Here is a 26030-nt window from a genome sequence, read left to right as displayed (position 1 = left end):
TCCCAGATTCGTGTGGCCATTTTACACCTGGTCTACGCAAGGAAATTAGGGGGGTATAACTGTCACTCGGGATGTGAAAAATCCACACCCCAGAGTGATGCAGTCAAGTCGACCTAACCCCCTGGTGTAGATACCTCTAGGTCGACTGAAAAATGCTCCTGTTGACCTAGCTACTGCTTCTTGGGGAGGTGGATTCCCTATCCCGACAGTTGAACGCCTCCTGCCAGGGTAGGTAACATCTGCACTGAAACGAGCTACAGAGGCGCAGCTGTTCCACTGCAGTGTTTTAAGTGTAGACCAGCCCTTAGGGAATAGCCTAAGTTAGAATAGCCCTTAGCCTATTTAGGTTGTGGGAAGGGTATAAATGCTTCCTTTTCCCCCTTTTACAGAGACAACACGTTAGCTAGCCTGTTTTCCAATTAATCTGGGAATGGGTTGGTGACAGAAAAGCTATATATTGCCAATTTAACATTGTCACAGTCCTGTATATTCAGACTCTTTTTTTCATTTGATGGTGTAATCTTAAAAATTAGTTTTTTGCAGAAGATTTCTGGCTCACAAGGATTTGATCTTTGACCGCCTGACAAATAATGTGACATTTCGTGCACAGGGTACAGACACCTTCGAGCATATGCCTGAACCTGCTGGTAGCTCAATTCTTCATCCGGTGTCATATAGCTCCAGTGCAATTTGTACACAGTCCTCCTTTTTTTTGACTCTCCCATCCCCAGGTAATTTGAGGCAAGCTAGTAGCCTTTGGGTAAAACAGACCAGCTGACCCATGTGTGGTACTACCTAGTCCCAAATTGAACACAAGGAGACAGATGCTCTGGTGTGGCACAGCTGGTGGGAGTCTGGCCCAAAAGCTGGCGTAAGCAGCCCAGGGAGCATCACGCCAATGGAAGGGTGATTCTGTGCTGGCCTAGGAGCTCTTATGCTACTCCTTTGCCCTGTACCAGCATAGCATGGTGTGGCTGGGATTCCCCTATGATTTACCAGTTATTGCCTTTGATGAATCCCATGCACTCCTACAGACTAGGGACCGAATGGCTAGGCAGCAGTTCTGCAGAAAAGGACCTAGGGGTTACAGTGGACGAGAAGCTGGATATGAGCCAACAGTGTGCCCTTGTTGCCAAGAAGGCTAACGGTATTTTGGTCTGTATAAGTAGGAGCACTGCCAGCAGATCGAGGGACGTGATTGTTTCCCTCTATTCAACATTGGTGAGGCCTCATCTGGAGTATTGTGTCCAGTTTTGGGCCCCAAACTACAAGAAGGATGTGGGAAAAATTGGAAAGCATCCAGTAGAGGGCAACAAAAATGATTAGGGGACTGGAACATATGACTTCTGAGAAGAGGCTGAGGGAACTGGGATTGTTTAGTCTGCAGAAGAGAGGAATGAGGGGGGATTTGATAGCTGCTTTCAACTACCTGAAGGGGGGTTCCAAAGAGGATGGAGCTCGGCTGTTCTCAGTGGTAGCAGATGACAGAACAAGGAGTAATGGTCTCAAGTTGCAGTGGGGGAGGCTTAGGTTGGATATAAGGAAAAACTTGTCCAGTAGGAGGGTGGTGAAGCACTGGAATGCGTTACCTAGGGGGGTGGTGGAATCTCCTTCCTTTGCGGTTTTTAAGGTCAGGCTTAACAAAGCCCTGGCTGGGATGATTTAGTTGGGGATTGGTCCTACTTTGAGCAGGGGGTTGGACTAGATGACCTCCTGAGGTCCCTTCCAACCCTGATATTCTATGATTCTGTGATTTCATCCACTTATGTTGGCACAAAATAGAGCAGCCCCAGGCTTGGTTTACCTGTTGGGGAAGGGCTGTTTGGGAATCCTTCCTAAGCAGGGCTTAATCTTTCCACCAAGAAAGAGCTGGATACGTGATTCATGGCTTGGGTTTTCCCAGTGGTGGTGCCCCAGGGCAGTTGGTCCTGATGAATAAAAGAGAAAGCTAAGGACAAGGGTTTGGTGCTTTAATATAGTTGCCTGAAAATCCAAGTTGACAGGTATGTATCTTTATTTCTTAACCATGTGTTCGCATTGACAGCATTGTACACAATACTTCTACTGACATCTGGTGGCATGTTGTAGCAGAAAACCTGTTGTTTTTTTTAAGACTGTACATTTGTATGACTTGCATTTTGTTTAGTTTAGCTGCCCTGAAGTTATTTTTGCACACTGTGGCTTTTAAAATTTAACTTCTTATTGAAAGCCAAGAGAGTCAAGAGCTTTTCAAGAATGTCAGACAAATCTAGCTCAGTCTGGGGCAGATAATGGTACCGCAGTGTTCTTGCAGCGGCAGCATATCATTTCCATTAGGATGTTTTTTAAAACATTTTAAAAAAAGGAAAGACCAGGTAAAAGAGTGCTTAAATACCACAGTGAGAGAGAACTGAGCAATCTCTGATAGACTACAGTACAGGCGTACTTAGTAAAACTTTGAGAGATGGTTTTCCTAAGGGGTCTTAATCACCCAGCGGAAAGAAGATGAGAGAACCACATATGAAGTCTTTTCAGCAAAGCTTTGGCATTTGTTTTTGAGAACACAACATGATGCCTTTAAACAGAGTTGGGGCTCTGTTTTCATGCTTTATGAAATTACACAACTACTGTGTAATTTCAATGTGCGTTTAAAGCAGCTATTTGTGTTTAAAGATGGGCATTTTTAGTTTATTTTAGCCACCTAAGGCTACAGGTCAGACTTATTGTATATAGTTTGCTCAAGCCTTCAATATTGCCTCATATAAATTTTAGAGATATGTACAACACTCATTCATGAAAAGAAAAATACACTCATCTACTTCTATTTATAAAGTGTTTCTAGAATAGATTTTGGCATACACGTGGTCGGTTCAAGCTCCATGTACAGAGTTTTACCTTTAATGAGAGGCTTTCTACTCATTAGGCTGATAGGGAACAGTGGAGCAAACCCCATTTCAGTTACACTGATGCAAATAGTCTATGCCAATGGTTCTCAATCCACAGGCTGCTTGCAGCCCAGTCAGCACACAGCTAAGGCCCGTGTGACAACGTCAGGACCATACAGGTAGTATATATATATATATTGTGTGGAAGCGGCCCACATAACACATGGAGAGCAGCAAATGCAGACCACAATAATAAATAGGTTGAGAACCACTGGTCTATGCAATAGTCTCAGCATTATACGGGCATAACTGAGATAGAACTTGGCCTGTCATGTCATTAGATTTCTGCTGTTTTGGGGGTTGATCTTATTGTCCTTGCTCACCCAAAGCTTCCATTGCCAACTCCTGTTGGTTTTAATTTTAGGCCCTAAGTCTCAAACGTTTTCAGTACAAATCAGCAAAGTCAGGATGTGAACTACAGTTGAAAAATAGATCCTTATAAAGAAATTATGTAAGGACTGCAGTACTGCTGTTTGCTGAAAGATAGCCTCATGGTCAGTGGAATGTTTTACTTTTTAAGGATGAAAACTGGAAAGAAAGCATGATGGAATATGTAACAGGCAGTTAGATTTGGTTCGTCACATAACACACATGCTGTGCCTCCTTGTAGTCTGCTATAGATTATTAATATTTTGCTTCATTTCTGTTCTAAAATAGAACGCAGTTAAATATGTCATCACATATTGTATAATGTTGCTTAGGAATAGCTAATATTGCCAACAGCAGCTGAAAGAGATTTATATTTATACAGTCTATAAATAGAGAGCTTAATAAAACCATCAGTGGGCAGCTTTCCTTTGCTGGCAATCAGCTGTTTTAATGGCACTACAGATGCAGCATTTATGTAGCTGGGGAAAAAATGGGAACCAGCGTGACTTTGTTTATCGAAGAATAAAATATTAGCGTGTAATACGCAGTTTGGATGCTGGCTCTCCCTTCCAAGGTGGGGTTGGGAGAGAGTTTTATACGTCAGGTTCTCTACATTTTGTATAGTTGCGTGAAAAGGAGAAAAGCTTTTCCTTTGAGACAGGCATGCCCAGTGATTAGGTTGGCCTGCTTTCCCCCTTTTTGTTTTCCATAGCTGAGTGCCTGTGTGTTTTCTTGTCTTTCAGCAATGGGGAGAAGGACTTGGATCCATCATACATAACTTTAGAGCGAACAACGTCAGTCCAATGACATGCCTCAAGAAACAGTAAGGCTTTTCCCTCCCTGTTTTTCCTCCTGTGTATCTTTTTTTGGACACATATTTTCCTATATGAACTGTCTTGGTTGTCCTTTCTTTTCTTGGCTCAACCAATGCAATTGTCAAAACAGTCTACAGGAAAAATTCCCTCAGACTTCAACCTCCCATGCGATACACGGTGTTAACAGCATTTAAGGCTCGTGTTTCATTGTAAACATCCAAGTTTCCAAGTCCCTAGCTTGGTGTCTGCCTGAGAGAGTGTAAGAAAGTTTACAAGCGTACATTTAATCTACTGAGACGTGTCATTTTAATTATTGTCTTGTCTGTTCTTCCCTTGATACATACACATCACCCCCATGGGCGATACTGGTTTTGGAAGTATGTAGCAAGGGAGAGGTTGTCTGTCAAGGGAGGTACTGATTTTCTAATTATTCTGGGATGAATTTTGCCTCTGGAGCACAGCTCTGCATTGTAGCCATGCCCTGCTCCACAGGGAGCGCTAAGGAAGCAGACGGAACGCCTCCTGAGGCTTCCCAGCACACCCTCAGCTTTCTCTTACCCTTTGTCGGGTTCAGCGTACTTCCTGTTCCTTTTTCAGGCCACTGTGCGGGGTAGTGGTGCTGTGGTACTTGTCTCCTGCCTGCCCGGCCCTACTTTCTCTAGGGTGCTATGAATTCCCAGGACGCAGTCCCTGTGCTACCCCGAAGGCAGGAACTGCAGTTCTGTCTGGACACTCTGGCAGGCAGTGGGCTCTGTAGTACTTCCCTTACAATCCAGGCCTGCCTAAGGGTCAGGCTGACTCTGGCCGGCTGGTGGGATGTGGCTTATTGTCTTTTGGAGTTTCAAAAAGATCATTAATGAGTCGAAGATTAGAACTGCTGTTGTTTTTTGTGGTCATTTCACAAAGATGGCAGGCACCATTAACCTGAATAGAAATATCTAGAACCCTGTTTTTACTAAAATAAATAAATACGATATTAATTTTTAACATTTCTTTCTACATTTCAGCTGGATGAAGCTGGCGTTTCTGACCAACACAAATGGCAAAATTCCCGTTAGGAGGTAAGCACAATTGGAGGAGCTTAGCAACCTAGCACATATGTTTTGTGTAATGTGTATCAGATCATATTTTATTATATTAATATGCTTGCTGATTATATTTGGATAATATTAATTTTATAATTGTAATATATTTATAAACAACAAGATGGGAACTAAGACATTGTCATTTTTGCTCTATTCCTTTTTAAGCAGGAAAAACTCCTAAAGAAATCAGTGATTTTTTTTCTTATTAAGAGCCCTATCCTGTGAAGTGTTAAGAGCTTTCAACTCTCGGGAAATCTACTTGGAGCAAAGCACATCTAGCAGCTTATAGGCACTAACCCTGAGTGTTCAGGGATGAGTTTTTCAGTAGTTAGAAGGCAGGTTGTAAAGACTTTGTCAATAGCAGCATACAAATGTTTCAGACCATTGCAAATACAGAATAGCAGGTACATTGGGAAATGCAATTCACTGCAAAACTAAAAGAGGCAGCTTTGCCAGAATTATTCTTGTGTTCACAGGAACTTCTGGAACAATATTTATGCCATGCAGTATACAACCCACAGCAGGTCTTGGCTTACTTATTGCCAAAGATTAAAAAGGCAACTATGGAACAAAACAATATATTTCTCTGTAAGCAGTTGTTAGAGCAGTCTGGCTGAGACATCTGATGTCGCTCTTCCTTATAGTCTAGTTTTACTGCATTTCTCTTACACATACCTGCTCAAAATCCTATCAAACAATTTGCCTTCTCTCCTTCCCGCACAGAAAAATGTGAAAGTCACCACTCTTGCTAATACTGGGCCATATTGCCCACATCCACAGCATTACCTGGAAGGGGGGCAAGAAGTGCCGGAAAACATGGTGGGGCTCCCCTCGTGGAGTTGCTTGCCAGGCATCTTTTCAAGAGAGTGGGGATTGGATCCTTGTGGAGCTGAGAAGCAGCAAAACCCCCAGAACCATAGAGCCTGCTCCATTGCCCCCGTCTCTCCTTTGGCAGCATGACTCCAACCATAACCGGAGCCAAGGAGGGCACCTTGAAGGAATGAATGCTGCTTTGGTTTATTAATATATCTACTTTCAAATGGCCAGTCCCCTGCTGGTCCCTTGGTCTTGCACCAAACCTCCTTGGGGCACCTTCTAAATAGCACCCCCGTGGATGGGGTATCTGCAGAATAATGGGGCTGGGGGAACGATGCTGAAGAGGCTTAATCCATCCCCTTCTGCATGCAGATCCACTGGGGACAGCACAGTCCAGTCACTCTAATGACTTAAATCTTCCTGTCAGATCCATGGATCTCAAATAGGTGGTTTAAATGAAATAACTGTCCTGTTCAGTACATATCAATGGCTCTCGTTAAAAGCTGTTCAATTTTAAGTCCTTTGTTACCCTAGAACTGGAATTAATTTGCAAACTGGACCCCATCAAATAAGGCCCGAGTAAAGACTGGGAGTGGATGAGTCACTACAAGAACTAAAAGCTAATTTCCCCCTATTGGTACTCACACCTTCTTGTCAACTGTTTGAAATGAGCCACCCTGATTACTACTACAAAAAGTGATTTTTCGTCTTGTTGATAATAACCCACTTGAATTGAATTGTCTCGACCCCCCCTTAGTAAGGCAACTCCCATCTTTTCATGTACTATTATATATATCTTCCTACTGTATTTTCCACTCCATGTATCTAATGAAGTGGGTTTTAGCCCGCAAAAGCTTATGCCCAACTAAATTTGTTAGTCTCTAAGGTGCCACTAGTACTCCTTGTTGTTTTTATTTTTGCTGATACAGACTTAACACTGCTACCACTCTGACATAGATTTACACAATTTCCATGTCGAGGCAAGCAGGCCTCCAAAAGGGCTCAGTTTCAAAGTGTTTTTAGCACAATATGCTAGTGAATTGAAGTCTAGGATCCTGATGTTTGCTCAAACAAAGGCCAGTTCAGGCATAAAAAGAAATCAGTCCAGTCTTTTGATGGAATAATTAATGTGCCGCACTCAATTTATTGTAGACTGCCACACAGATATGAAGGTACAGTGCATGGATTTCACACGTACTGTACTGCTAATGCAGGCATTCCAAAGCAGGCATTAGCACTCAAGAATACTATGTGGATTTCAGCCAGCAGTACTCCCTTGAAGGGATTTTAGTTTCCATAAATCCACCAAATCATTTGGCACTTGTGACCGATCTAATCCTGTTTCATGCTATAAAGAGGGAAACTCCGTGTTGCTCAGATTCTCAGCCTTCAAAGCTAAGGAGTATAGCGCTGCACCTCTCAGAAAAATATATATGGTAATTAATTTAGTGTCATCCTGTGAAACGCCAGACTTCTTGGATTAACAGAACATGTGGTTTCATTGAACTATCTTTGAACACTGTAACTTTGAATCCAGTGGCTTCAACAGGAACTGCAGGTGCTCAACACCTCTGAAAATCAGGCAACTCATCTAGGTGCCTCTGATAGGGTGTGGTAGCCCTTTTTCCGGGCTCATTGGAGAAGCCTCTGGTGCAAGCACTCTCTCTTTTCCATGCCTTCCTTAGGAGAATATGGGAGGCGGACACTGAGTGAAAGGAAGGGGTGTCGGGGAAGCAGTTTAAGATTAAAGGAAAGGAAAACCCAGGCTGTTGACCCTATCCTGCACTTGAGACCAGAGCTTTGAAGCGTAGGGTCCATGGATGTTCCCTTTCTCCCTCGGCACTGAGGTCCCAATGGGGATTATAGGCTCTGAGACCTGTTGGGTTCCAGTAAGGCCTACTGGGCATAGAGCTAGATATTGGTCTGTCAGGTGTCATGCATTGAGCAGCTTCATCACACATTCCTACAGCCCTGCTGGAGGGGCTGAGCAGGGTTTTCCCCCAGGCCTGGGGGCTGCTATGATGTGACGTCGCAGCAGTGAGGATAGGGAGGAGACTCTCTCTTCTCTGTCTCAACTGGCCCTCAGACAGCCTGGAGAAGGAGGAGGCCATCTACTGCACAAGGGACATGTTGGCATGGAGCAGATCAGAAGGGGAGTGGGGACAGGCACAGGGGCACAAGGTGGGGGCCAGGGTTGAGGGGAATAGGACATAGATGGGGACAGGAGGTGAAAGGAGGCAGGCCAGGGAGGTAATGGGTCCAGGGCTCACCCTGCCTCTAGCAACTATCAGACTCCTGACCTTTCTCTTCCCCCAGAAGCCGCCCTCACGTCTCCAGGCTTTGCCCCATCCCAGCATCTCCCCAGTGCTCCAGGCTCTCCTCATCCCTGATAACTCCTCCCGCCGGCTTCCTCAGGCACTCCCATTCCTTCTGCTTTTCCTAAACAACCCCTTAGACTCTATGCTGCATAGGCTACACCCTGCTTTCCTCCTATATCTTTATACTGGCTGACTTCTCCAGGCTACTCAGTCAACCCTGCCTCCTCCATCCCACATCTGTGGGTGAGAGGGATCAGCTTCCATCTTCTCCCACACCTGTCCTACTGCTCACGGTCACCCAGAGGAGGAAATACATGAGCTAGAGTTGCACAAGACCTGGCAGCTATGGGGATATATATGGGATTTTCATTCCCTCAGGAAGACAAGTCTCCATGTCAGAGCTGGTGGGGACTAGGAACATGAGACAGGAAAATAAACTCTGTCAGTTTGATTTCATTTTGACATTGAAGCCTAAAGAAAGCCTGAGGGAAAAGTCTTCTCTGGGAAATGAGAAATCTATGTTTCTTTGAACTTTAACATAGACCCCACGACAACCAGCAAAAGGCCTAGGCGAATGCCAAGCCTTGGGAAAGTGGAACTCTGTAGGCCTGATTCTTCCTAGGTCTGCACCTTGTGCAGTCATTTACAACAGTGCAAAGTGGTATAAATGCTACCAATTCGTAACAGTTTGCCCCGACTTTCCCTTGGTGTAATAGACTATGCAAGGTGCAGGACTCTATTCCTTTGTTGTTTTTTTGGGGAATTTAACATAGCCTGTATGGGTATAAGCATAGCATAGCATAAATGTTTCCATCAATAGGTTGGGGAGGGAGCGCGCATAACAATTGGTGGTGGGCAAATCTCAGAGGCGTTCAGTGTTTACTTTACTTGCTTTGTCAAATGTATCTGAGCAGTTTTAATCTGGAAATTCATGTGCAAACCTTACAAGAACTGAGTGTTTCACATGAAGTTTGGTATAGCTTGGTCGAAAATGAAATGGTCATAATAAAAAGTAAGCATTTGTCAGTAGATACCACACTGCGACTGTCCTAAACTCTTGTCTGCACACGCTAGTTGCACCAATTTAACTGAAGTTTGTTAAACTAATTTTAGTTTAACCCCAGGTGGAAACATTTTTATGGGTTTAAAACTGGTTATATTAGTTTACCTTGAACCAAAAATTCACCAATGCAATCTAAATCTATATAAATTAGAGTGTAATGTCGCTGAAAATTAGAAAGGGTTCAATAGATAACAGCTGAGATTTTTAAAAAATAGGAGTGTAACTTTAGGCATCCCAGCCCCTATTTCGATGGGAGCTACTGGGTACTCAACGACTTTGAAAATCGGACTACTTATTTAAGTCCTTAAATATGGACGTAAGAGTCTAACTTTAAGCACCTGTTTTAAAAAAATCTTGACCAAAAATATTAATTTATCATTTATATCTTTGGCTTGCTGATCTTCATTTTATTGGTCGGAAAATATTTATACAAGTGGTTTTCAGTGTTTTGGAGAACAAAACAAATCTTGATTGATATGGGAATATATAATAATGGGAACAGTGTATTTCACATCTTTCACTTTGTGTATTTACTTAGTGTCCATGATATTAATAAGAAGTCTTGGAAAATTCATTTGGTGATATAGAAGGCAGCGTATTTTAGTCAGATTACTGTTGTGAAGTCTTTCCTGATGTAATGCTCATGTTAGGATTATGGACGTGCCCTAAGCAACAGTATTTGTCTCCAGATCTGGACACCAAAGCTTGGGGAGTAGTTGGCCCCATGATTTTGGCTCAGCCCTTTGGCGGGGGGGGAAGGCTGGCTGTGATCTGACTTTTCTGAAGCTCATCTCCAGTGGAAACAGAAATAAAACAAAAGTCTTCATATTAATCACATCAGACATCATAGACTTGGATATATTGTGTTCCAAGTAAACATGAGGCTCTTAGGGTATGTCTACACTACGAAATTAGGTCGAATTTATAGAATTCAGTTTTTTAGAAATTGTTTTATATATTCGAGTGTGTGTGTCCCCACAGAAAATGCTCTAAGTGCATTAACTCGGCGGAGTGCTTCCATAGTACCGAGGCAAGCGTTGACTTCCGGAGTGTTGCACTGTGGGTAGTTATCCCACAAGTTCCCGCAGTCTCCGAAAATGAGATTCAAAAGTTTGCGGTTCTTTTCCTGTCTACCTGACCAGTGCATCTGAGTTGAGAGTGCTGTCCAGAGCGGTCACAATGGAGCACTCTGGGATAGGTCCCGGAGGCCAATACCATCGAATTGTGTCCACAGTACCCCAAATTTGACCCGGCAAGGCCGATTTAAGCGCTAATCCACTTGTCAGTGGTGGTGTAAGGAAATCGATTTTAAGAGCCCTTTAAGTTGAAAAAAAGGGCTTCATCGTGTGGACGGGTGCAGGGTTTCATCGATTTAACGCTGCTAAATTCGATCTAAAGTCCTAGTGTAGACCAGGGCTTAGTCTAATGGATGGTGAAATAAATCCATCTTTTATACAAAGAAACCAAATTGGTCCAGGAGTTTAAGTGTCTCAGTGGAAGTGGGAAGGAAGCAAAAATGGTTGTACGTGGTCTGTCTGGAGGAGGAATAGCCTTGGTTGGAGCGGATTAGAGAGCCTTTCAAGGGAAGAAGGGACAGCAAGGTAAGAGTAACAAAATTCTGTGTGTGGAAGATGGTCTTGGTGGAAAATATGAGGTATCAGAATTTAGAGAGTTTCTCATGGGGAGAAATAACTTCAAAAGAGAGGAGGAAGGAAGCAGAGGAATGGGAATGGATCAGGATTTCCTGTGGGATGACTGCCTTAAAATGGACGGAATAATAGTGTAGAAGAGTAGGAGTCACAACTGTGAACACAGAGGAAGCAGCAAAGCCTAGAGTTGAGTTGGCTAATACCTACCTTGTTTGTAGCCCTGCTGCTTTTTTTTTTTTTTTTGACACAGTAAGTTGTCTATGTATCATGTTGAAAACTGCCAGCAGAATAACATGTTGCACAACTCTTACTGAACAAACCTCTTAGTTCTTTGGGCAGATCACTGTTTTGCTAAATCTTTTAGTAGTTGCCTTACACAGAGAGCAGGCGGAGTATTTCTGCTCTGTGGAAGCTTACAGCATTATTACAACTGGGCTTGGTCCACAATTGTCTCTAGAGGTACGTGCATACGTCGTTTGAAAAAGGGGGGAAATGTTGGAGGAGAAAAGGAGTAAGAGACTGAAACTGATTATTTTAAAAGTGACTAACTTTTTTTCTTCTTTTTCTTAGTATTACCAGAACCTTTGCATCAGGTAAAACAGAAAAGGTGATCTTTCAGGCACTTAAGGAACTAGGGCTTCCCAGTGGAAAGGTATTTGCCAATTTAAAATAACATTTTTTTATATTAAGAAATCACAGAATCGATGAGATTATATCGTTATGTGTTAAGTCATTTGTGTCATGTGAAAAAAACATGCCTTGTGTTCTCAGACAGCTGCGTCATCACTTCACTTAAACAGGAATGTTTACTAATGTGGTTTATACTAAATGGTACCAAAGTTAGCTCGGACTTTTTTCTGATGTCCCAGTGTGTTGAATATTTAAATTCACACATTCACATGGTACCTTGAATGATTTTTTTTTTTAACTTTAACTTCAACAGGCAAAATAAAGACTATGTCCTTGTTCTGTATTTACTTTTTTACATATTATTATTATTTATTTTATCATTCACAGACTTAATGTTACCATGTAGTCAGAATATAAGTGCACTAAACAGATTTGGGGTAAGGAAAAAATGGAGAGCTCTTCTCAGAAAATATAAATAAAGCTACGTGCATTAGGCACATGTTACTAATACTTTTCTAATACTCAGACATGCTGATAGAATAGAATAAGTAAATTGGCTCTTTCTTGCTAAATCAACCTTTACGTTTTGTTTTGTTTTCCAGAATGATGAAATTGAGCCTCCCGCTTTTACTTATGAGAAATTTTATGAACTAACCCAAAAAATATGTCCTCGTACGGACATAGAGGAACTCTTTAGGAAGATGTAAGTTAAATATTAAACTAATTTTAAATTGTTTTACTGTCATTTTAGTCTATTTCTAGTATTACCGGTACAACACTGAACATGGTAAAGAATTTCCAACCGTAACTCCTAATTCCATGTACAGTATTTGCAAACCAAGTCACATCTACATTTTCTTGTCTTTTCCCCCAAATTATTCATGTAAAAGTTAACTCTGTATTTTAGAGCAACTTTTACATGAGTTAAAAGAAGCACCTGGAACTTTTTTTGCATTGGCTTTACTAACTACCTACAGTTTTAACCTGCTCCTTTAGGTTATTAACACAGTATGTGAACTAACTAGATTAAGCAAGAAGTCTAAAAGTTTGTTCAATCAGATTCTTCTCAAATGGAGGACTTACATGTTGTTTTCTAAATTAACATTTGTTAAATCATACTGAGAAGAGAGGGTATTATTATACTGTAGCAAGCATAGACTGTTTGTTTGCCTTGACAGTGTTTGTTCATTTTGAGAATACATAGCTACTTCAGTGTTAGGAAACTGCAAGGTTTAGAAAGTATCAACAATGTCAACATGTAAATCATACCTACTGTAGCATCATACATGAAAACTTACTTTTTCTAATAAATTTCTTTTCAGCAATGGAGACAAAACTGATTATTTAACGGTAGACCAATTAGTGAGCTTTCTAAATGAAGTAAGCTTTTTCATACATTAACTACCATACAAGTCTGTCTGCAGTGGCTTGCTTCTTCCAGTCTTCTCATTGCATGTATCATGCCATTATTTGCTGTGCTTTTGATCTGCTGATCTTTTCATTATGGCAATATCCAGGTGCAAAAATCAGCTTCAACCGTATATGTTCTTGTGCTTTCTCTATGTTGGCTTTGCGGATTGCTTCTGTTGATTACTTGCTGTGGTGTGAAGCTATTGTTGTGTATGTTTTATACATTTTATACTGTTATATACAAAGTAATTTCAACTAAACGATACTCAGTGTTTTGTTATAAGCAGTTATTTTACTTTTAGGCATCTGATTGCTGAATCTGAATAACAGAAAAATGAAGTGGGCTTTTATATGTAGTGGCTTGATTCTCCACTATCAAATATTTTCTGTTTATTACAAATCTGTGGATCATAAGGATATTTTAATGGATTGTATGTGATTCTGAAAATATTAATATGTAGGATAGAAGGAACTATATTGGCAGCAGTATTTCTAAAATGCACATTTATTAGCAAGAGTCTGCAGTGTTTCTTCAGTCTAGTCTCTGAAAAAGTGTTTTATTAAAGTGTGTGATTTTCTTCTATTTCTAAATCATATTAAGATAAGTGGGAGTATGATTTACAGAGTTACACACCACTTAAGTGAATTTGACAGAATTTACTTGAAACAAATGAAGTATTGCGAACACCAAGTAATTCCCCAGCTTTTGTGCCACAAAACTCTTTTTTTTTTCCCAACTGACTGCAGAATTGTGTTCCTTCTCTATAGTCTTTGAGTGAACTGACAAGTTATCCAAGAACAAACTTAAACAAGAACAGCCACAGCAAATTGCTATTTTCTCATTTCTCTATGCAGAGATTTAACCATGCATCAGTGTATCTAAAAGAGGGCCCCTTTGCTCCCTGTTCAAAAAGCAGCATATACCTTATTGATCTCCAAAAGTGAACCAAACACAAAGGATTTTTTTTAAAAGAAGTAGAGGAAAAGTAGTGATGAAATGAACAGTTTTACCGCTGTCCAGTGGACTAGGCACATGGAGTAAACCACGCTCAGTGGCTGCCCCAAATGTGGCCCAACCTTGGAAACAGTTACATACATGCTTCATCTGACTACTATGAGTAGTCCCATTGAAATCCATGGTCACAAAGCTAGGCATATGTGTAAGTGCTTGTAGGAACGAGGATTGGTATGATGTGTAAATAATCCACACCCCCGAGTGACATAAATTACACCGACCTAAGCACCAGTGTGGACAGCACTATGTCGGTGGGAGAGTTTCTTTTGCCAACATAGCTACTGCTGCTCATTGAGGGTGAGTTAATTAAGTCGACAGGAGAGCATTCTCCCTTCGGCTTAGAGCGGCTCTCTAGTGTAGTCATAGTCTGAGTAGAGTTTATTGTGTTGGTCGTGATGTGTAAGGCCTTAAGTGACCTGGGACCTACTTACCTAAGACATCGTCTCTTTCTCCCTTCACGTATGGCCTGCACTCTCTGTAGTCCGCACAGGTGCTCGAGCTGGAAAACGTAAACGCTTATTGAGAGAGATGAGATGGGTGAGGTAATACTGTTTATTGGACCAACTTCTGTTGCTGAAAGAGACACAGAGCTCTTCTTTAGATCTGGGAAAGGTACTCAGAGTGTCACAGATAAATACACAGTTGTTAAGCATAAGAGCTAACAACATGTTTAAAGGGGCCATTGAGAGTGAAGTGGGCCATTAACAACTCTGCAGTCATAGAACCAAGGAACCAGGGTTACAGATTGTTGAAAGAGACAGTAAAGGGTCGTGCAGGCTTCCTTTGAAGACAAGGGCTGTGAGGCCAGATATGGAGTGATTGTTTGACGGTTGATACAGTGTTTTGGTCTTTTTGGTCATTTTTCTGCGCGAGTTCATTTGAGAACGTAGCGATGGTCTCATTCCATCCATATTTGATGGGGACCACATCCTGAACGCAATCTTTCCGGCATAGGCGCTGGCTTTTATTGTTCCTCGGGGGTGCTCCATCCCCATTCCTCCCTCAAGGCCACGCCCTCACTCTGCCTCTTGCTCCCCCCGCCTGCCCGCCACTGGCTGTTCTCCGCCCTCCCCCAAGCACCTCCCCCAGCCGCCAAAGGGCTGATCAGCGGCACTGCCGAACAGCCGTGTCTTGTGGGTGCTGAGCAGTCATGATTTTTTTTCCATGGGTGCTCGAGCCCAGGAGCACCCATGGAGTGAGTGCCAGTGCTTTCTAGAACACCATCTTCTGGCCTTCAAATAACCCTCCCAACCTTACCAAGCTCATCATCAAACGCAAAGCTCTGCACAAACCACGACATACCAACTCAGTGGCACCAGACCCCGCCAGAGCAACAGATGCAAAACCTGCAGACATCTCTCCACTGCTACAATGGTGCAGACCCCTCACAACACCTTTTAAAATCTATGAGCCTATCTCAACATGTGGTGTCCCTCGTCCAGTGCATCATATGGCTCAATAACAACTCTGTGGGTACAGCACTGTGTGTGTAGATGTGCCCTAACTCTCCTTTGTTCTATGGTTGCAGAACTGTTAATGGCCCACTTCATTTTGAATGGTCCTTTGCAGCATGGTAATTCCTGTGCTTAACAGTCTGTTCCACCTTGTACTTAGCTATGACGCTATCTTTCCCAGAACTAAAGAAGAGCTCCGTGTAATTCAAAAGTTTGTCTCTTTCACCAGCAGAAGTTGGTCGAATAAAAGATACTCCCTCACCCACCTTGTCCCTCCCATGTTCTGGGACACACATGGCTACAGCAATCCTGCAAACAATAAAAGTTTATTACCATTATAAAAAAGAGGTGGCTGCTGGCAAGGCGTTCTTAGTGAGGATGTGCCCTGGGACTTCTGAACTTGTTTCCACTTTGTTCCAAAATAGCCTGAATTTGATGACCTTCCAGGCATGTTGTAGGTTGCAAAAGCAATTTGTTTGATAGGGTTTTTAGGGAAGGATGAGCGTATGTTCCTGGGTATCTCTGATTTGGAAGTGAGGCTTTTCTGGAGTTCTTTTCATTTTTTTATTGTCTGTTGGCTGAGGTAAATTGTTAGCTCCATTTTGACTGTTTAATGCTTCAGGCTGACAGTTAATTTAATTATGTATCATCATTAATGCTGGTGAGTTGTTTTAGAAGTCTAATTATTGTCAGGCACTTCTGTGCATGTGTTCTTTTTTTAAGTTCAGTCTAAAGAAAAGGAAAAATAATAAAAAAATGAAACAGACCTAAAGCTACTGAGATTTCCTCCTGCCATTTACTCGCAGCCACAGATTTTAGCTTTGGTCTATGTGTGTAATTATCAAAAGTAGTAATTCAGTACAGGCTGGCCTGGACTCCTGCTTTCTGCTAAGCAAAGAGATGAGATGAAATGGGAGATTGGATCCTTCTTGTTTAGTAAGTTTCCCTTTTCTGTTTTTGGTGGAGAGGGGCCAATATTTCTGCTGGACCTCATAAATCCCAATAATGAAACTGGTTTCTAGCAAATCATGAGTTGTTTCACATATCCGCAAGTATTTATCTGGCTAGGAGGTAAATGGCTAGGTGGCCATATTTGGAGAGCATCTGTTTCTTCCCTCTTTCTCTTTCCAAAGTAAACAGGCACCCTCTACCCCTGCCCCCCTTAAATGATTTACCCTCCTTTTGTTAAGGAACACCTAGTAGAAAGGTATGGATCCTGTCTAATGTGGTAACTAGAACAAGCAACAGCAGCTTTGCTGGACATATGTGATTAGTCCTGGGGCCTTTATGCTTTTCATATTGGTCAGCTATGTTGTTTTGCATTATAAATTCCCTGTGCCAACAAACTCACTAGCATAAAACATTTATGCAAGGGATCCTGCTTGACATTCCTTTTTTTTTTAATAACATCACACAAATTGTCAAGTACTACTAGAATTGTTTTTAATTAAGTAAACTTAAAGAGACTTATGTTTTGCCCAAATGGGGAAAAAAAATAAGATAATGAGCAGTGATCATGATGACAACAACAAAAATATTACTGTTAGTTCCCTGCAATAATTTTTTGGCTGTGATTGCTAAGAAGCGTTGTTTACCTTCTCCCATCTATTTTCTTCCCCTGTGTCACCTCTGTTCTATTTATGATTATCCATGGAAGAGTGAAGTGGGGAAGATCACTCTTCTTTAATAAGAGCCTCCCCTCCTCTTTCTTTCAGTTGTTTCAAATGATGCATTTTCACTATTGGTGCAAAGTTTGTCACGTGTGATTACATGTGGTCGGCTGTACAGTTGCATGCTAGTGTTGTGCTCCTGAGAGATGCTTAGCAAGGTGTGTCTTGCATTCAGCTGCTTACATTTCATATTTCATCTGAGATTTACTTAGATATCTTGATAGCCAATGTATAGTGAATTTAACAGCTATACTTCAGATGCTGTCAACTGTCCATAGCATTAATAAAAGGATGCTTCATTAACTGCATGTTTAAATGGGCATTAGTTGTAATTTCTTAGAATTAACCAACCACACATACCAATGTGTTGGTTGTAAAGCTGAGATCAGGTTGCTTATTTTTGATTGGACATAGCTTGATGTTGAACAGAATATCAAAATATTTGTATGTAAGGAATTACAGCAAATGCTTATAGTGCCTTCAGCCATAGACATCCCACACTGTCCACTCCTAAATTATTGGTCAACAGTACGCGGGTGGCCTATGTTACATTTTTGAATGTAAATTACAGCTTTAAAACTGCACCTACCTGGGTAAAAGAGTGTTTCCATGGTCATATTTGTTTATTTGTTTTGCTTTTGCATCCGCTTACATGCCACTACTCAGTTGAATTATGTTTTTAATTTTTTTAATGGAGAATCAGGCACACCGTGTGCAGCTCGAATCCAGTGTGAATAAAAGTGAAAATTGCATTGCACACTCTAAAGTGAATGTGTCATGAATCAGGCCTTTAGAGATTTATTGGAAGTCACTGATACCTACTATGCCTAAATATAGTCCAAACAATATTTGTGTATGATATCATGAAATCCCTACATCATTAATTGCTATACATTTTGGGATGACACTGTGAAGATGTTTTTTTAATGATTTTCGTATTTGCTCTATGATCCTAAGGTGATTTTTTCAGAAAGCCCCAGTAGCTCCACGATTCGCAGAGATAACAGACACCAGTTAACATATTTCCAAATGCAGTTTTCGCATAGAATATTTGTAGCAACTTATTTTTTTTAATGTTTATTCTAGTCATCCATATTGATGAAGACACAAGTTTTATGAAGGGATAATTATGTAACCATCAGTCAGGCCCATCAGTTTGTATGACCTACATAAAAGATTTCTGACGAAGGAAGAAGATTTACCAAGTTATTAAAGGATCTGCTGTTAATTGTCAAAATTTTATTGGCACATACTCCACATGCGTTATTTTATTGTAATGAGTAAATAGCAATAATACATGTCAGATGAGCAAACTGCCTGTTGTTTTCCTAGATAACTAGATTTAAATTTATATAGTGCTGAAGTTACAATTGGGATATTCTGTAAGTTCTAGTTTAAAAAAATTGTCCAGCTCTTTCTTTTTCATCTGCAGTAATGAAAAGTTCTTGGCATATAGCCTTGCAGTAAGTAGTCCTGCTAAATTATGTTATTTTCTAACCTTAGCATCAACGAGATCCTCGTCTGAATGAAATTTTATTCCCATTCTATGATTCAAAAAGAGCAATGCAGATAATTGAAACATATGAGCCAGATGAAGATTTGAAGAATAAAGGTAAACAAAGTGGGAATATCTGTGTATCAAAAATTAATACCACATTTCTTTAGATACTTTAAATTTTAAAAAGCACATAAGTGACTTAGGAGCCTAAGTCCCAATGAGACTGAGGCCAGATCTGTACTATAAACTTACATCGGTGAAAAATCCACACCCCTGAGCATCGCAGTTATACTGACCTAACCCTCAGTGTATACAGAGTTATGTCAATGGGAGGGCTTCTTTCACAGGTACATAGTAAAATGCTATGTTAGCTTTAACCAAAGCAATAAGGGTAAGTACCTTTGTGCTCTCCTAATCGTCTCTATATGCTGCAGAGGCTGAAGGCATAACATAGCCCTGGGGGCTTGTCTAAGTTGCAGCATCCTACTCAGTCTTCTCTAAGCCTCAGTTTTGCCCATAATCTCTGCAATACCACCAGCTGCATCTCCATCCCTGATGTGCTCCTCCTGCCTCAGGCATGCTTCCTCCACAAGGGATTGTGAGGAGCCAGTGGCTGTCTTCCTTGGTTCCTGCACCACAGGAAACAGGGCTTGTGGGGTGCTTTGACTCCACTCTGGTCCTTTTACCAGGAGTAAAGCAGTTGAATGAGGGGTAAGGATCTCATCCTGTATATGTTGCTCCTAGTTTATTCTGCTATCCTTGCATCACACTATCTGTTAACAGATTGCTTATGAGTTTTTGCTAAAATTGAACCTGTGAGCTGGTGGTCCCTCTATAACTTCTCAGGGCACTCCAGTAAAAAAGGGGAAGGCTTTCAACCAATCCTCTGGCTATCAGATGGAAGATATCTCCTCTCAATAGCAGGGTATTTCTTTTTAAAAAATGATCTGTAGGACACCCCAAGATCCATTGTTTTCTCTTCGTGGAGTCACGGATGGGAATTTTGAAGGCATCAACTTTATAGCTTATTTTGTTTTCCACCCCATATGTACCAGAAACTCCTCTTACTAATTACCTCCTTTTCTTTTTAATCTAATCCTATTCATTACATGTTTAATGAAGTCATGGATCTACTGTCTAGATGCCAGCATATTCCAAGTGTTTTCCCATAATATACAAGCTATAATGAGAATTGTTTTCCCCTATTCAGAAAGATATGCACCCATCTTTTGGGTGTGCAGAAGATAAAGCGAACCAGTAGTTTATGAAGATACAGTTTCTTGTCTGCAAAATACCTATCTAGAAGCTGATGCCGGCATAAGCTTCTATACGGCTTTCATATTCTTTCAACCAGTCATTGAGTCATGGTAGTGAATTGAGCCTATTGTTTTAATTCTTTTTCTTTCTTTCTTTCTTATTTCTACTGTGATGTATGTAAATGCAGAATGTCTGCTGCAGAAAAGTCGATGGGGTTTTTCTGATGTTTGTCTTTCCTTGGTGGGGTTAGTTCATTGTGGTTTTACCCCAATGGAATTAGTGGGAGAAGGGGAGAAATTGGCCCCAGAAGTTGTGGATTCCCAACAACCTGCCTACGTTGGGGATCCACAACTTCATCTGGCTTTAAACCATACTGTCCTCTTGTTGGGTGGTTGTTCCCAAGTCCAGTGTGGAGACACAACCAGACTAGGTTCTGTCCAGTATCAGATGGGGATGACATTTTGAAAAGCACATCATTCCACCCCCACTAGTGTGCCCTTGTATGCACTGTCCATGTGAGGTCACGCCAGTAGGTCATGCTGGAGGGTAAGGCCCACACCAGTCCTGGAAGTACCATAATGTCTGGTATTCTGGGAATGCATGAATTGCCACCCTACCCCAACATCCAATGGAGACATGGCTTATCTGTGTGGTGTCTGTTCTCTGCAGTCCTTTACAAGACCCCTATTCCATAAGGCACTTAGGCACATGTGTGCACTGAATAGCACTGTGTGGGAGGCAAGACCTCATTCGCTGCACAAGAGCTGTAAGAAACCAGTCCTGCCTTGGTCACCGTACAGCAGGGATAGTGAATTATTTTTTTGTCAAGGTCGAAATTTCTTGGTCAAGGTGTAGTCAAGGTCCATACTCCAGAAAAAATAATTAAAATAATAACAACAATAATGATAATAGGTAAATAAAAAGATTTGGGGGTCCATTCAAAAGCAGCTGGCGGTCTGGATTTGGCCCATGGTCCGCCTATTGACTACCCCTGCTGTATGGTAAGGATCAGTAACTAGAACTCAACCCTTCCTCGTGTGCTGTGCAGTACATGAATGGCTCAGTAAGCTCAGGAGCTCTTTGGGAGAGTAGTTATAGACACTTTCTCCTTCTGCTAGGCTGCTAACTCAGCCTCTTAATTATGTTATCATTGAGGGAGGACTTCATTACGTTGCTAAAATCATAGCAAATATTCAACAACTATACACAGTAGTGATTTTTTTTCACTCTCTTATACTTTTTCCTCCAGACTAATCGCATGTCGTGCTTGGAGCTACTTTATTCTGCTGTTTTTAAGTTCTTAGTGTGTATGTGGGGTGGGAGGGGAGTTAAATTTCTTAAGATGAGAATGTGTTGGGTTTTTTTTTTCATTTTCTCCTAACTCAAAGCCAGCTGAAGGGATTTGGCTGTGACCAAGAATAGAAAGTTCAAAGCCCCAAGTGAGACTTGTTCAGAAAGTTATGAGCAAGTGAAAGCTGGGGGGTTAGGGATTCTCTGTTGGAACAAAAAGGTCATGTGAAACAAAGTAAAATTGGAGCTGCTGTTAGCCATCCCTTGCCAATAACAGAGCTCCCATGTCTGACATTAGGAAACATGAACTTCAAGTTCAAATTGCATTCCAATTGTGTCATGTCACTATTTAGATGGTTAACTGCCCCCCCCTTTTTTTTTAGCATGAGGCCATTTTTAAAATAGATACCACAGGCAGATTCTGATCTGGCTTACACCAGAATCTAGCCCCTCGTCTTTTACAATTTCTGAAGCACAAAACAAAAAGAGGAGGAAGAAAACATACTATGAACACTGTGATCAAAGTTACTGTGCACACACAGCCCTATTTTCTAACATGGCTTTGTTTATGCAGACAATGTTTTAATTTTCATTGTCAGGAAGATAATCTGCTGTATATACGCTGAACAGTAGGATGGTTAGCAAAAGTCTCGAACCTTCCATGGTTTGGAAATAAATCCAAAATAAATTAACTTTCTAGGTCATGCTAATAGAATCTTTGGATTCCAGCCTTTGAAAGACTGGGAGAGTCTTGTACTTAAATTATTGTTGCTAATTTTCTTTTATCTGCTGTTATAAAATACCAGCTCCTCTTCTGGGTAGCAGTGTCTGTGTTCCTTTAAACACTAACAATCTGTATTCTCTGCATAAATACAGAAAACACATAAAGCTATTTTTTCCTTCCAGGTCTCATATCAAGTGATGGATTCTGCAGATATTTGATGTCAGATGAAAATGCCCCAGTCTTCCTTGACCGTTTGGAATTATACCAGGAAATGGACCATTCTTTGGCTCACTACTTCATCAGCTCCTCCCACAATACCTATCTAACAGGCAGGCAGTTTGGCGGGAAGTCTTCTGTAGAGATGTACAGACAAGTGCTTTTGGCTGGTTGCAGGTTGGAAATATAGGATAATGGCTTTCATAGTTCATTTTGTTTTAGGAAAATCAATATTTCATTTTATTTACCTCGGCAATTATATATGATACCATGTAAATATAATAAGTATGAGAAATATGAAAAGTATCATAAGTAAAAATCTTTATTGTACAAAAACATACGGAAAGAGTCGCCTTTAGGAAGTTGCAGTATTGTGGGGGGAAGGGGTGTGTTGGAAGATGTATGCTTCACACACTTCTGCAGTTCAGAGGGATTTGTGCTGTGTGATTAAGCCAATCTGCATTTTTGTGGATATCCGTTTGACTTCCAGTTTAACTACTTGCAGTGCGTAAATATGGTATATCCAGATTAGCTAATGGGAGAGTAAATAATGGAGTGCTGATTAAAAAACCCACTTTCACTCAGACATTTTACACTCCCACACGCACAGTTTAATGTAATACGTCCATAGTTATAAAATCAAATTGACATGATAAGAGTTTGTGTATTACATACAGCATGAGAGGAATTGTAGCGCTTCTAAAATTGCATTGTTATTTACTCTAGCCTCTGCTCCTGAACAAGACAGATTGCTTGGAGTTTCTGTCAAATGGCTTGTATATTTATGGAAATATTGTGAAAATTGACATAGTTGTTATTGGGTTTTTAGATGTGTTGAACTGGATTGTTGGGATGGAAAAGGTGAAGACCAAGAACCAATAATAACACATGGGAAAGCAATGTGTACAGATATTCTTTTCAAGGTAGAATTTATAGATCATTGATAACTTCAAATTTATACGTCAAACTTTAAGCCCAAATCCTCTCTCCAACACCCAGACGGAGAAATTTAGCTAGCAAGTAGGGAACTCTGCAGAGAGAGGGAATCCCACCCCACAACACTGCATGGCTGGTCCTACATCCTAATGGAATGAATGATTTAAATAGGGGTGGGTCCTATGTCCTGAACTCTCAACAGCTTACTTCTGCCTCACTTCCTCTTCCCACCCCGTTCTGCATGAAATCATTCAGGGAGCCCACTCAGGCACTCTGTATAGTCTTTCCAAATCCTGCCACTCTTATGCACAGCAGAGTCAATAATGGCTCTGCTGCAAAAGTCCCCCTTACCTGTGGAAGTGACAGATGAAACACAGGCATTGTCCCTTCAGCCAAAATCCTCCTCTGGGCAAGATCAGCTGTCAGATCCCTATGTCTCAGAGCAGCACTGAGCTTGTGGCTGTAGCTACCATCTTCCTTCCTCAGGTGGAGTGAGAGTTTTTTAAACATGGAGTGGAAGTAAATAGAGAAATGAAATAGACCCATTTTGTTCTGTCTGTCTTTGCTTCATTTACTATAGAATCCATCATGTTCTGTGTCTGTAAAATATTTCTACTCATAATTGCCACTTGATGTGTTTTAACATGAACACTTTCTTTGCATTTTAAAGGATGTCATTCAAGCCATTAAGGAAACTGCATTTGTTACATCTGAGTATCCTGTTATTCTTTCCTTTGAAAATCACTGCAGGTATAAAGTATATTCATCTTCCATTTTTAATACTGCAATGAAAGAGCAATTGCACCTATGATAAGGCTCATAATAGTTCAACTTGACTTGGAAAACTTTGTAACAGGGTTATGCAGATAAATTAGATGTCACTTTGAAGAGATCCAGAGATGTTGGCTTTAACACAAAGGTCAAGCTTTGAATTGTTTTAATAATGCTGTGATTCAGCAGTGAATTACATTCGAAGGTCACGTTAACTGAATAATATTTAATCAGCACATTACTTTGGTTTAAATAAATTCATGCATTTCAGTTATATTAGTTCGGTTTTTATAAACAGTTAAAAGTAGTAACAGGTTTTTGTTGCTGAATGATGGCTTGGGATTAACTAATGTCACTTTTTTCCAGCAAATACCAACAGTACAAGATGTCAAAATACTGTGAAGATTATTTTGGCGATCTCCTTTTGAAGCAACCTCTAGAAACACATCCAGTATGTATCTTTTTAAAAATTGTGTTTATATTTCTTGTTAATTTTATTAGAGCGGTTTAATAACTTGAGACTATTTATTAGAGCGGTATAGTAACCAATGGTGGAGAAACTTGTGTGTGCCTGGGCCTTAGTTTTCAAACATCACTATTGATTTTGGGCTTCTCAGTTTTTGGGTCCTTAGCTGGTTCATTTAATTTCTTCTGAACAGAGTTTGGGGAAGGACTTCTGGCAAGGGTTGGGGAGCCATGTCCCCATGCTGAGTCAAGCAGGGTTGCCTCCCCTATAAAATAGACCAAGTGTAGTGTCTTTGCTTGTGACCTCACCCACCTTGTCTCTCTGTAATTTCCAGTTATTGATGCTCTAATTAATGCTAAACTGTATTAATGCTAAGTGGCACTATGTGCAAAAATCTTATTTAAATGAATCTCAGCCATACATGGCAGAGCATTACAGGATCTAATGATGAATACATCTCGTGGGTATAAGCAAGCACTGTGGCCAGTCCACAGCTGGTACAGAAGAACGTGGTGTCAGGAGTACAGTAAGACCAGAAACAGAAGGAACAAAGCAACAAAGTACAGACAGACAGAACAGCCACAAAGGTTGCAGGATCTCATCAACATGCCACTTTTCAATGCCCCAAAGAACTTCAGCTTTGACAAATCTTCACAGTGGACAGACAGTATTTTGGAAGATTTCGACTTGCAAACAAACTTTGGGAAGAAACTGGAGATATTCAAGTATCTTCTTTAATTTATGTGGGGAAGCAAGCAAAGCATATCTTTAAATCCTTTGACTTTACTGCAGACTGTCGCAAAGATGAGTAGGAAAGGGTTCTGGCTATGTTTAATGCATACTTTATACCTCAGAGAAATGTGGTTTATGAAAGAGAATGTTTTCATGAAAGCATTCAAGAACCAGGGGAAAATGTTGAATATTTTGTAAGAGTTCTGCATATATTGGCTGAAAACTATGATTTTGGGAATGCAAAACATGAAAATATCAGACACAGGCTGGTTTATTGGGTTAACAGATAAAAACCTTTCATAGCAGCTGAAATTGAAGAGAGATTTAACCCTAATCTCAGTTATTTAAATAGCAAAACAGTCTGAACTATTGAAACAGTGAAACCTAGAGAAACTTGACAAACTTAAAAAACTGAAGCTAGTTTAGAAACTGTGTTAAAAGTTATCATCATAAAACCCCTGAGGCAAGGAGAGAGCGCTCCCAAGTTAACAATGACAATTCCAACCTACATGCACAAGATGTGGAAAAAGTCATATCTCAAGAGATTATGCATGTCCAGCCAGATGCACATGTGTAATAAATGTATGAAATATGGACATATTGCAGCTGTTTGCACCAAAGCAGTCATGGAGTTGACTCATATAACAGACAACCAAGAGCCATTGTTTCTGGTATCTATTACTTGTGATGACATAGATAGAACGTTGCAAATCTGCGGATATCCGCTTTATATCTGTGAATATCTACAGCCACGGATGCGGTTGTATTGTTTACCATCTTTGCTGATTGTGGATCAGATGCAGCTCCAAATTGTATCCACGCAGAGCTCTAACAGTGACATGGGTGTGAATGCAGATACATATAAAACGGTGGAGTGTGGATCACAGGTCGGATAGACGTTAATTATCGTGGATGTGGATCA

The 26030-nt window shown here is 40.8% G+C and overlaps 1 protein-coding gene across 2 annotated transcripts in view; it reads left to right on the top strand.

Moving 5' to 3' along the window:
• Window positions 1-26030, top strand: part of PLCB4 (phospholipase C beta 4) — a 326177-nt gene that overhangs the window by 212391 nt on the left and 87756 nt on the right. For both annotated transcript variants that reach the window (XM_084622532.1, XM_084622531.1), the window contains exons 8-17: window positions 4037-4116; window positions 5116-5169; window positions 11610-11691; window positions 12272-12372; window positions 12992-13049; window positions 18722-18830; window positions 22170-22380; window positions 23033-23126; window positions 23810-23889; window positions 24277-24361. In XM_084622532.1, coding sequence (XP_084478658.1) covers window positions 4037-4116; window positions 5116-5169; window positions 11610-11691; window positions 12272-12372; window positions 12992-13049; window positions 18722-18830; window positions 22170-22380; window positions 23033-23126; window positions 23810-23889; window positions 24277-24361 — 954 coding nt within the window. The remainder of the gene's footprint in view (window positions 1-4036; window positions 4117-5115; window positions 5170-11609; window positions 11692-12271; window positions 12373-12991; window positions 13050-18721; window positions 18831-22169; window positions 22381-23032; window positions 23127-23809; window positions 23890-24276; window positions 24362-26030) is intronic.

The sequence above is a fragment of the Lepidochelys olivacea genome (assembly GCF_965140295.1).
Source record: "Lepidochelys olivacea isolate rLepOli2 genome assembly, chromosome: 3".
NCBI classification, from domain to species: domain Eukaryota; kingdom Metazoa; phylum Chordata; order Testudines; family Cheloniidae; genus Lepidochelys; species Lepidochelys olivacea.
The sequence above is the reverse complement of the archived record's forward strand: the minus strand, read 5'-3'. Positions and strand labels throughout refer to the sequence as shown.